This window comes from Salvia hispanica, chromosome 6 (genome assembly GCF_023119035.1).
Source record: "Salvia hispanica cultivar TCC Black 2014 chromosome 6, UniMelb_Shisp_WGS_1.0, whole genome shotgun sequence".
In the NCBI taxonomy this organism is placed as follows: Eukaryota; Viridiplantae; Streptophyta; class Magnoliopsida; order Lamiales; family Lamiaceae; genus Salvia; species Salvia hispanica.
The window spans coordinates 36,722,136-36,735,139 of NC_062970.1; the positions used below are offsets into that span (position 1 = coordinate 36,722,136).

Below are 13,004 nucleotides of genomic sequence, written 5' to 3' on the forward strand. Positions count from 1 at the left end.
AGGTACTAGATATTTTGTGACTTGTGCGTGAAACTTGATGCTTTTGGAAATATTGTGAATGAGAAGCGATGCTTCTTGAACGATGATTTGTGAAATATGAGAACTTGTGAAAAGCATGCCTTATGTGCTAGAAATATTATGAGTGCGAAGCGATGCTTCTTGAATGAGGAATTATTGAAAGTGTTGTGTGAGAACTTGTAAGAATTGTGAAATACGAATGTGATTGCGTGAAAGCATGTTGAAACGTTGCGATGCTTAGACTTGGACTTTTGGAACCTAGCATGACTTAGCTATACGATCACAACGCTTGTATTAACACTAGGAACGTGGAAGGACTAGGATAAGGCCGTTAGTGTATGTGAGAATTCGACGAAACGCGAACAGAAAACGCACGAGTAGTTGTTTTAGGGACGAGAACTTTGACGCGACACTACGCTTTGAACCATCACCCTTTGGACTTTTATACACTTTCGCAGCACCATTTGAGATCACACACTTTCCATTCTTTTCCACCTTTTGAGACGGTGCTGACTTGTTCCTTTTTCCCCTTTTTGTAGATGGTTCAACCCTATCACGCCCTTATGCGTCACCGCTATGCCAAGAATATGAACTTTCCGGCGGAGCGCTATAGAGAGCTGGAATGGGACGGAGAACAGTTCCTTCTGAACTTCGTTACCAACTTCTATGGTCATTGGCTGGACGCCTATGCGTACGGAACTACCCATCACGAGGGAATCATGCGACTTATCCATATACTACCTTCCCCTTGGAGCGAGTGGACCGCTCAAGCCTCAGTATCCTACACTTGGTTTAGCCCTCCCAAATACACGCCTCGAGGAGACTTCGTCGGCCTAATGGGAGTTTTACTTCCGGCCATGTCTACCGCCGTTGATGGACCTCCACTTCACCCGCCTACGCAAAGGTACTCGCCAGGAGCAGCACGTCGAATGAAGTATCGCGATGACGAGGAACCGCACGTTGCTCGCGTTCCCCGTAGAAGGACCCCTAGGATGCGCGTTTCGGCCCCTCGAAGGATCATAAGAGAGACCGAAGAGATGCTTGCTTCGATTCCGTCGCCCCTAAGCAACGAGGAGAAAGACGAGGAGATGAGAACGTTCGAGAGAGGAGAGAGTTCAAACGCGGAGAGTGTCGGAGAGTCGGGAGAACCCGAAGAGGACGAGGGCAGAGATGTCTAGTGCCCGAATAGGAATTTTGTTTTCCCTTTCCCCATGTTTTTGAGTTCTAGAACTTCTATTTACATTGTTATTTTCTTCCGCGATTGAATCGCTCTTTTCCATTCATTGTACCAAGACCTTTTGGGATCGCTTTTGAGATTTAATGGGGAATTCGTACCTTTCTTTCTATTACATGGCAATGAAGCCGTCTTCACTCTTCTCTATCCTTATCACATGAATATACTTGCTTGTCTCATTATCTTCCAACTGTTTTCCACCTTATGGTGCGATTTTATCGTGTTCTTCCATACACGACTGTTTTCCACCTTATCATACAACATTATCGTGTTCTTCCATACACGACTGTTTTCCACCTTATGGTGCGATTTTATCGTGTTCTTCCATACACGACTGTTTTCCACCTTATGGTGCGATTTTACCGTGTTCTTCCACACACGACTGTTTTCCACCTTATGGTGCGATTTTACCGTGTTCTTCCACACACGACTGTTTTTCCACCTTAGGGTGCAACCGTATTATGTTCTCTGTTTACCTTACAACTGTTTTGCGTGGTCTTTCTTTAGACCCTAATTGTGAATGAGTTAAAGATTCCTTTTCCTTCTTTTCAAAAAGTACCCTATCACTGCCTTGAGTTTTAAATAAGTACGCTAACGATTCGAGTGTGATAAATCAGAATGCCGCCTAGACGCAACGTGAGGAACGAGGAACCTACCTCCCAGGCTTCGGTAGAAGAGAGTGTGACACAACCAAGACCGCCGTCGCCACCACCACCTCCACGAGTAGATAGGGAAGTCGTGAAGCTTTTCCTTGATCAAAAACCTCCTACCTTCGATGGGATGGGTGAGCCTGCCAAGGCCGAAACTTGGATACGAGCCTTAGAACGCATCTTCCGAACCTTAGTGTGCAACGATGCGGAGAAGATGATCTGCGTGACGCATCAGCTGACTGGATCCGCCGATTTTTGGTGGGACACCAAACTGAAGACCATGTCCCAGGATCGCATAGACGAGATGACTTGGGAAGAATTCAAGACCGAGGTCTACAGCAAGTACGTACCCAAGAGCTACCGCAAGGCAAAAGCCGCCGAGTTTCACAACCTTACCCAAGGACGTCTGACCGTAGCCGAATACGACCGTGCACTCTGTGACATGACCCGTTATGCGCCGGAACAAACCGACACCGATGAGAAGCTGGCTGAGAAGTTTCGTGAGGGCCTTAGGCACGAGATTAGGATGGCGTTAGCAGTCCGCGGAACCCTTACGTACGCCGAGGCGCTAGCCCTCGCCCTTGATGTGGAGGCAGCGATGCCAAAGGAGAGGAGCGCGGGGAACACCGCAATGACATTACCCCCGCCACGTCCTAACCACGATAAGAGGAGATGGGAGGAGAATAGGGTCCCCTACGACAACAAGCGATACCGCCCCACTCAGAGCAGGCCGCCATACGGAGGAGGACAGACTTCGTACAACCCAAGGAACGACCCCCGTGCCAGACCGCCACAGTGTAACGTTTGCGCCAGATACCATTTCGGGGAGTGTAGAGGACCGAACCCGACTAGGTGCTTCAACTGCGGAGGGAACGGTCATTTCTCTAGGGAGTGTCCGAGTAGGAACGTAGGAACCGGGTCAAGGCAGAACCAACAGAGTTTCCGTCAGCAGCCGAGGGCGCCACCTACGGGCTCGGGAGCGAACCGGAACCAGCCACTGCGGCTACAACAGCCTGTCCGCCCAAGACTTCCCGCCCCGGCTAGAGCGTACGCTATAGAGCAGAAGCAGCCCAAGGTCGAGCAAGGAAAGCCCGAGAGTGGAAATCTAGCAGGTATAGGCGAAATCCTTGATACCCCTATCGTTGTTTTGTTTGACACGGGTGCATCTCATTCGTTCATCTCTGAGTTATGTGTTCATACCCTTAGCTTGCCTACTAGAAAATGTGAACATAGGATGATGGTGTCCTCACCAGTAGGAGGACTAGTAGAGATTTCCCGCTTTTGCTTGAACATAGAAATCGTACTAGGAGAACTTAAGTTAGTTGCTCACGACCTGCGAGTTATGGCGATGAGAGACGTTGACGTAATCCTAGGAATGGATTGGTTAACTGCGAACTTTGCGACGATTAGTTGTAAGAAGCGACAGATAACCCTACAAACCCCGGGTGTGGAACCCGCCGTGTACCACGGAATCTCGATGAACCGACGAATCGCTGTAGTCTCTGCGTTACAAGCCACTGCTATGCTGAAGAAAGGACGCCCGGCCTACCTTGTCTATCTCCACGGAGAAGAGAAGGAGGAAGCGAGGCTTGAAGACGTTGCTGTCGTACGAGATTTTCCCGATGTCTTTCCCGAGGAGTTACCTGGACCGCCGCCCGATAGGCAGTTAGAATTTACGATCGACCTTGAACCTGGAGCCGCACCCATATCAAAGGCGCCGTACCGCATGGCACCTAAGGAGTTGGAGGAGTTAAAGATTCAGCTGCAAGAGCTCATGGACTTAGGTTTCGTTAGGCCCAGTGTTTCGCCATGGGGCGCACCGGTGCTCTTCGTTAAGAAGAAAGATGGGTCAATGAGAATGTGTATCGACTATAGAGAGTTGAACAAGTTGACCCTCAAGAACAAGTACCCTTTGCCGAGGATAGACGACCTATTCGATCAACTCCGAGGAGCCGGAGTGTTCTCTAAGATGGATCTGAAGTCAGGATACCACCAGCTGAAAGTGCGAAAGGAGGATATCCCTAAAACCGCGTTTCGTACCAGATATGGTCACTATGAGTTCGTCGTGATGCCGTTCGGTCTAACCAACGCCCCAGCCGTGCTGTTTATGGACTTGATGAACCGCGTTTTCCACCCGTACCTAGATACGTTCGTTTTAGTGTTCATAGACGATATCTTAGTCTACTTGAAGGACGAAAAGGAGCACGCGGAGCACCTACGGATCGCGCTGGAGACGTTGAGGAAGGAGAAGTTGTACGCCAAATTCAGCAAGTGTGAGTTCTGGCTGAAGGAAGTCAACTTTTTAGGACACATCGTGTCAGCAGAAGGAATCCGAGTGGACCCCGCCAAGGTCGAAGCTGTGCAACAGTGGAAGTCACCCTCGACGCCGAACGAGATCCGAAGTTTCCTAGGTCTAGCAGGATACTACCGTAGGTTCATAGAAGGGTTTTCCAAGATCGCGAGGCCGATGACCCAGCAGCTCAAGAAAGGAATCAAGGTGAACTGGACGTCGGAGTGTGAAGCGAGTTTCCAGCTTTTGAAGGAGAAACTGACCACAGCACCAGTGTTGGCCGTGCCGGAACCAGGAGCGAATTACGTAGTTTACACCGACGCTTCGAAAGTCGGATTAGGATGCGTGTTGAAAGTCGGATTAGGATGCGTGTTGATGCAGAACAACAAAGTGATCGCTTACGCGTCGCGACAGTTGAAACCGCACGAGCTGAACTACCCTACCCACGATCTAGAGTTAGCCGCCGTAGTACATGCCCTAAAGATTTGGAGGCACCATCTCTACGGAGTAAGGTGTGAGATCTTTACGGACCATAAAAGTTTGAAGTACTTCTTCGAGCAGAAGGACCTGAACATGCGACAACGGAGGTGGCTCGAGCTGGTAAAGGACTACGATTGTGGTATCAACTACCACCCTGGCAAGGCAAACGTGGTAGCAGACGCTTTAAGCCGTAGAGACCATTCGCAACTCGCTGTTTTTCTAACGGAAGAGGAAGGTTTAGTGCGAGAGTTGAGTAAGTTGCGTATAGAGGTAGTTAGAACACCCGATACCGTGAAAGGTCGAATCGCCGCGTTAGTAGTAGAACCTGATCTAAGAACGAGGATCGTTGCAGCACAACGGCTAGACGAGAAGTTGGAGGAGATTCGAGTCGAAGTAAGAACCGGTGAGTCCGGACACTTTAGCGAGGCTTCCGATAACGCTCTTACCTTCGAAGGGAGACTGTGCGTACCAAGCGACAAGGAACTGAGGAATGAGATCATGAGCGAAGCTCACGAAACCCCGTACACTGCACACCCCGGGAGCACAAAGATGTACCAAGATCTGAAGAAATCCTTTTGGTGGAACGGCATGAAGAGAGACGTCGCAGCTTTCGTGGAGCGCTGCTTAGCCTGTCAACAGGTGAAAGCCTTACACCAACGACCGTACGGGAAGCTACAACCGCTGGAGATACCCGAGTGGAAATGGGAGCACATCGCCATGGACTTCGTGACGGCGTTACCAAGGACCCTCAAAGGGAACACCGCGATCTGGGTGATCATCGATCGACTTACCAAGAGCGCGCATTTCATACCAATCCCCGTAACCCACGGATCGGATAAGCTAGCTCGGATCTACATTCAAGAGATCGTGCGATTACATGGAGTCCCAGTGACGATTACGTCTGATCGTGACCCGAAGTTCACTTCGAAATTCTGGATTAGCCTACAACGCGAACTAGGAACTCGATTAAACTTTAGCACGGCATTCCACCCACAGTCCGATGGACAATCCGAGAGGACGATACTAACTCTCGAGGACATGTTAAGAGCCGTGGTGCTCGACCGAGGCGGAAGTTGGGAGACCGCACTCCCATTGATCGAGTTCGCATACAACAACAGCTTTCAAGCAACGATCGGCATGGCGCCATATGAAACACTCTATGGGAGAAGGTGTAGATCTCCACTCTACTGGGATGAAGTTGGCGAACGAAGAGCGCTCGGACTCGATGCAGTCGAAGAAATGGTCGGGATCGTTCGACAAATCCGCGCACGAATGAAGGAAGCCCAGGACAGACAGAAGTCGTACGCCGACGTTCGACGGACGGACCTACAGTTCCACGCTGGTGATAAAGTTTTCCTCAAGGTATCCCCGTCGAAAGGGATAACGCGTTTTGGAGTCAAAGGCAAACTGAAACCGCGATTTATCGGACCGTACGAAATTCTAGAAGATGTAGGACCCGTAGCTTATCGTTTAGCGCTGCCGCCCAGCCTTGGGAACGTGCACAACGTCTTTCATGTGTCGCAGTTGCGAAAGTATGTGTTCGATCCGAAGCATGTGATTCGTTACGAGGATATTGCTGTAAGCCCGGATCTGAGCTACGAGGAGCAACCCCAGTTAGTCTTAGATCGAAAGGTCCAAACCTTGAGAAATAAAACCACTGCCTTCGTGAAAATCCAATGGAGAAACCACGGGCCCGAGGAAGCCACGTGGGAGCGTGAGGATAAGATGATAGAGCTTTACCCGGAACTCTTTCCGTAAAAGGTACCAAATTTCGGGACGAAATTTTTCTAAGTGTGGTAGGATGTAACATCCCGGATTTTAGAACCCTAATTTTTGAGCCCTAGAATTTATTGTTGATGACGTGGCATCGAGAATGCTTTTATTTCATGAGTTGATATGGTCAATTTGAGTTAGGGTTTGTGTTGAAAGTTTGTAAAGTCAAACCTATTTAATTTGATGATGTGGCATGTGATATATTAAGTTATGAGACTATGTGGCAATTTAATTGTTTATGGGTGAGTGAGAATATTAGAGAAAATTTCCATAAATACCTATCACCCTAATTCTTGTAATTTTCGAACCCTAGACCCCTTGGAGGAAGAATTTCTATTTTTCCGGAATTTATTTAATCCTTGGGATATTTATCCAAATTAAATTCCAAAAGCCAATTATTTCCTTGTTAAGAGATGTAAAAATCGAGCCCCCTTGTTTTTCTAAGTGATTTTCGAAAATCACTTAATTATGGGAAGGAAAGAATTTTTTTATTTTAGTTAATCCCTTGTTTGATTCCTTCCATACCTAGAATTTAATTATTCTACCAAATCTTTCCATACTTCAAGAGATCTTGCCTTACTTTATTTTAGTCAATATTCAAGAAATCCATGCCTTATTTAAAGGGCATAGAAATCGGCCCCTACCTTGTTTCATGGAGGATTTTCCTTATTTTTATTTTGCTCCATGATATTTTATTCTATATGGAAAAATACCAAAAAAATAAATAAAACCATGGCTAATTACCTAGCCATATTTTCGAAAATTAGGAGATATTGCCATCTTCTATTTTTGTTAATTCTTCTTCCCTACTCCACAATATTATTTTATTCTATTTATTTATAAGGCAAAAGATATTACCAAATATTCTATTCTTATTACCTAAAGATCTCATTGGACTCTATAAATAAGAACCAAAACCCCAACCCTAGCCCCCATATTTTCGAAAACTCCCTCCCCATACACTCTCTCAATTTTCTTCCACTTTACTCCATAAATCCTTCATCTTTTGAGAAGAAATCGAAGTTTAATCCGAGGATATTGAAGAACCAAGTCTCTACTTTGTTTCTACCGATTGATTTTCTCTAAAAAGGTATTTTTGCTTAAGAGTTATGTTGTTTTTCTTCTACCCCTTCTTTTCTTTTTCTTCCAACCGATTTAATCGGTGTTCTTGAACCTTCATGCATATTAATTGAGTGAAAAAGGGATAAGAAGGGATATGGGAACATGTGTGTGTGTGTGTGCCGAGAGGGTGAGGTGTGTGCCGTGTGTGTGTGTTATGCGTGTGGGTGTGTGTGTTGAAGTGTGTGTTGTGTAGTGTGTGCTTGATGGCTAAATACTTTTGTATGACATATGATGATAGATCTAGGGTTGAGATGCTAAGAAATATACGTATGCTAAGCGTGACTTGAAATTAGTAATTTATGATGAGTGTGACTTGAAGTTTATAAGTTATGAAGATTAAGGTGAATCGATGGGAAAGAGGGAAGTAACGAGACATGCATAAGTTAAGAGTTATAATTGAACCTAATTTGTGAATATGTGCCACCTTAATCTTCATAACTTATAAATTTCAAGTCACACTCATCATAAATTACTAATTTCAAGTCACGCTTAGCATACGTATATTTCTTAGCATCTCAACCCTAGATCTATCATCATATGTCATACAAAAGTATTTAGCCATCAAGCACACACTACACAACACACACTTCAACACACACTCACACGCATAACACACACACACGGCACACACACCTCACACACTCTCGGCACACACACACACACACACACATGTTCCCATATCCCTTCTTATCCCTTTTTCACTCAATTAATATGCATGAAGGTTCAAGAACACCGATTAAATCAGTTGGAAGAAAAAGAAAAGAAGGGGTAGAAGAAGAACAACATAACTCTTAAGCAAAAATACCTTTTTAGAGAAAATCAATCGGTAGAAACAAAGTAGAGACTTGGTTCTTCAATATCCTCGGATTAAACTTCGATTTCTTCTCAAAAGATGAAGGATTTATGGAGTAAAGTGGAAGAAAATTGAGAGAGTGAATGGGGGTGAGGGAGCCGAAAATATGGGGGCTAGGGTTGGGGTTTTGGTTCTTATTTATAGAGTCCAATGAGATCTTTAGGTAATAAGAATAGAATATTTGGTAAGATCTCATTCTCCCAATTAAATAAATAAATGAAATAATATTGTGAAGTAGGGAAGAAGAATTAACAAAAATAGAAGATAGCAATATCTCCTAATTTTCGAAAATTAGGCTAGGTAATTAGCCATGGTTTTGTTTTTGGTATTTTTCCATATAGAATAAAATATCATGGAGCAAAATAAAAATAAGGAAAATCCTCCATGAAACAAGGTAGGGGCCGATTTCTATGCCCTTTAAATAAGGCATGGATTTCTTGAATATTGACTAAAATAAAGTAAGGCAAGATCTCTTGAAGTATGGAAAGATTTGGTAGAATAATTAAATTCTAGGTATGGAAGGAATCAAACAAGGGATTAACTAAAATAAAAAAAATTCTTTCCTTCCCATAATTAAGTGATTTTCGAAAATCACTAAGGTAACAAGGGGGCTCGATTTTTACATTTCTAAACAAGGAAATAATTGGCTCTTGGAATTTAATTTGGATAAATATCCCAAGGATTAAATAAATTCCGGAAAAATAGAAATTCTTTCTCCAAGGGGTCTAGGGTTCGAAAATTGCAAGAATTGGGGTGACAAGTATTTATGGAAATTTTCTCTAATATTCTCACTCATCCTTAAACAAATAATTTACCACATAAATCACACAAATAAATAAATCACATGCCACATCATTAAGTCAAATAGTTTGACTTTTCAAACTTTCACACAAACCCTAAACTTAATTCGACCATATCACCTCGTGAAATAACTGCATTCTCGATTCCACGTCATCAACAATTAATTCTAGGGCTCAAAAATTAGGGTTCTAAATTCCGGGATGTTACATATACATTCCTAATTTTATTAATTTATAATTTCTCATACCTCATAAATTCATGAAAAGTATAACAAGATCTAAAAAATATTATTAAATGTATTTTAATATAAATTTTAAACTAACATAAATATATATTGTTGGAAGACAATTATTAAAGATGCATTAGTAAATAGAGTGAGCTGTAAAAAGGTACTCCCTCAGCCGCATAATAATAGTCGCATTTAGTGTGGACACGAGTTTTAAGAAATGTAAAGAATAATGGATTGAAAAAGTGAGCGAAATACGATGTCGATCGACTTTTTTTATATTGGTTTCATGATTCGTACGTTACCTAAGTGAGAATGATTAGAACAACGAAGATGGAGGAAGGGAAAAAATGACAACAATATTCTTCTATTGCCGACCCTAAGAGTTTGTTTTTCTGAATCGGTGATGGACCACAACTAGGTAACGTGGCTTTAATTGATAATTATATTATTTTGGTGTTGAAATAATTAAAAATCAATATGTAGTACTTATATAATGTCATGTTGACATGAATGGATGCTATTAAATTAAAAATTCTAAACAATAGTAATATGCAAGGAATCTACTTATTTTTAGGGTATGGTATCAATTTATTAAGGAGAAAATTTCCCAAACACGTAGCCCACATAATTAGCTTATTTAAGTTGAGTTTGGAGATTGATACGAATCGGAAAAGAAAGTAAAGTTAGGATGGAGTCGACGATGATGATGTTGTGGGTGGTGGCATTTGTGTCTCTAGTTTATTTGGTGATGATGAAGAAGAGGACTAGTGAGAGAAGGCTCCCACCGGGGCCGTTAGGAATTCCGATAGTCGGACAAAGCCTGGAGCTTCTGAAGGCGATGCGAGATGATAAAGCTGAGGTGTGGCTGCGAGAAAGGGTCCGAAAATACGGGCCGATTTCGAAGATGAACATATTCGGAAGAAAGACGGTGTTTCTAACGGGCCAAGCTTACAACAAATTCATGTTCAGCTGCGACGAGGAGACCATCTCCAACAAGCAGCCCAAGTCGATGCGACAAGTGTTTGGGCCCACGAACTTGTTCGAGATGTCCGGGGAAGATCACCGGCGGTTGAGAAGAGCTTACCTTGCCTTCTTGAAGCCAGAAGCCCTCAAACAGTATGTGGGGACGATGGACCATGAGATCCGATTGCATCTCACACAGCATTGGCATGACGACCATGTTATCTCGGTATGTCATCTACATTACTATTACTAGAGTACTAGTTTATTTGAGAAATATGGAATTGAATTTTATTTTATTTTTTATTGGGCATGCTGATGCAGGTGGAGCCGCTGATGAAGACTCTCACATTCAATATGATTTGCACGCTTCTGTTTGGAATAGAGAGAGGGGAGAGAAGGCAAAAATTTGTGCATCTGTTCGAACAAGTGATGGAAGGACTGTTGCTGGTGCCGATCAATATCCCCTTCACCCGCTACAACAGAAGCATACGCGCCCGGAAGGAATCGGGAGCCATGATAAGGACACTGATGCGCGAGAAGAGGGAGAAACTCGCCAGAGGAGAACCTGCGCACGATCTCATCTCCAGCTTGATCTCCATGTGCGATGACGACGGCTCACCGCTCTTGAGCGACCAGGAAATCGAGGACAACAGCGCCTTGGCGTTAATCGCCGGCTACGACACCACCTCCACGCTTCTCACATACATAGTCAAACTCATAGCTCAACACCCCAATGTTCATCAACTTCTCCTCAGTGGTACGTATGTATAAGTTTAATTGGAAATGAACAAAAAAATGAATTGCAAGTTGTTGTTGTTGCAGAGAACCAAGAGATTATGCGAGGAAAGAAGAACGCGAGTGATCCTTTGACGTGGGATGATCTTGCTAAGATGAAGTACACATGGAGATTTGCAACGGAGGCGTTGAGGTTGTATCCACCGGGATTGTTCGGGTTCAGGCATGTCCTTCGAGATTTTGAGATTGATGGATACGTTATTCCTAAAGGATGGCAGTTGTTATGGGCAGCATGCACCACGCATTTGGACGAATCCATATTCCCGGATCCGCTCAACTTCAACCCCTCGCGTTATGAAGATCAAGCGATGCCACCCAATACCTTTGTAGCATTTGGAGGAGGTGCCAGGAAGTGCCCAGGCTACGAGTTTGCAAGAATAGAGACGTTAGCGATGATTCATTATTTGGTCACTCGCTTCACTTGGAAGCTTCATTTGGAAGAGAATCCAGTAAGCAGAGATCCCATGCCGGTTTTCAAACAAGGCTTGCCCATACACATTCACATCAACAACCCCTCGGAAAAATTGTTGTAATTATAATCTAATTTCCAAAGAAACAACCCCTCGGAAAAATTGTTGTAATTATAATCTAATTTCCACTTCTTTGGACACGTCCACGCACACTTTCTCGTTACAAGGTGAAATAATAAAAATTATCGAGGGTCCAATAATGTATAATACTTGTACGTCACATCTGTAATACAATAGCTTATATGCTTCTCAAACTAAACTTATTTTTTATATGGTAAAGTAAGAGAGAGGGGGAGAAAAATTGATAAAGTAAGAAAGAGGGAAAGGTAAAAATAAGAGAGAATGAGAGAAAAATTAGTAAAGTAAGAGAGAGAAAAAAAGTAATGAAATTAATGTTAGTGGATGATGGGGTTCATTTTAATAGGGGTGTAAAAATTTCTTAAAGTAGAAAATTTGAAAGTTACTATTTTATGAAACGGATTAAAAAAATAAAATAAAAATGAAGGTAGTAAGTCATTCAATCTAGTTGCCAGTCGGTCATGGCAGCCCACTTGGTCGTAGCATATAACTATTTCAGTTATTGTAATTAATTGTGCCGGCTAAAAGTAACGTAGCATATAACTATTTAAGTTATTCAATCTAGATGAATTAAAAAAAAAAGTTATTCAGTCCAGATGCCAGTTAAGTTATTCAATCTAGATGAATTAAAAAAAAAAGTTATTCAATCTAGATGCCAGTTGGTCATGTCAGCCACTTGGTCGTTGGCCATCTCTAACTACTCCCTTCGTTCCATTCAAAATAATCATCTTTCTTCTTTGTTTGTCTCAATCAAAATGATTATTTTCCAATTTTGAAAATAACACACTCTCTCGTCTCTTCTCATTAAAATATTCAACTATATTTTCTTCTCTACTTTATTCCACCTAACAACACTTCCTAAAATTCTGTATCACTAAAAAATGTGATCAATCTTGAATGGGACGAAACGAATACTTTACTTATTTAAAAATAAATATTCAAGATTTGAAGATCAAGTTAATGTATATAAAATTGAGGTTGAAAATTGAATAGAAGATTCAAAATGCAAACATAAGATTATATTTTAACCCGCCACAATGGACTGAAATGTAAAGCTAGTATGTTAACCTGCCACAATGGACTTCAGATTAAATAGTCTAATATTTTTGGCCATATACATATTTAATTTCATTTTTTTATTATATTCAATAGTTTGATTTTCTGCGTATGATATGGAGTGTAATACTATTGATTATAGTACTCCTTCCGTCCCAAGGAAGATGACCTCTTTCCTGGGTGGCACCAATT

The 13,004-nt window shown here is 42.8% G+C and overlaps 1 protein-coding gene across 1 annotated transcript; it reads left to right on the top strand.

Annotated features, from left to right (window-relative positions):
- Positions 1–10,049: 10,049 nt before the first annotated feature.
- On the top strand, positions 10,050–11,818 carry LOC125193511 (cytochrome P450 716B2-like). Its single transcript, XM_048091319.1, has 3 exons — positions 10,050–10,639; positions 10,735–11,170; positions 11,236–11,818. The coding sequence occupies exons 1-3, from the start codon at positions 10,139–10,141 to the stop codon at positions 11,739–11,741; spliced, it is 1,443 nt and encodes a 480-aa protein (XP_047947276.1). The 5' UTR covers positions 10,050–10,138; the 3' UTR covers positions 11,742–11,818.
- The last annotated feature ends 1,186 nt before the right edge of the window (positions 11,819–13,004 follow it).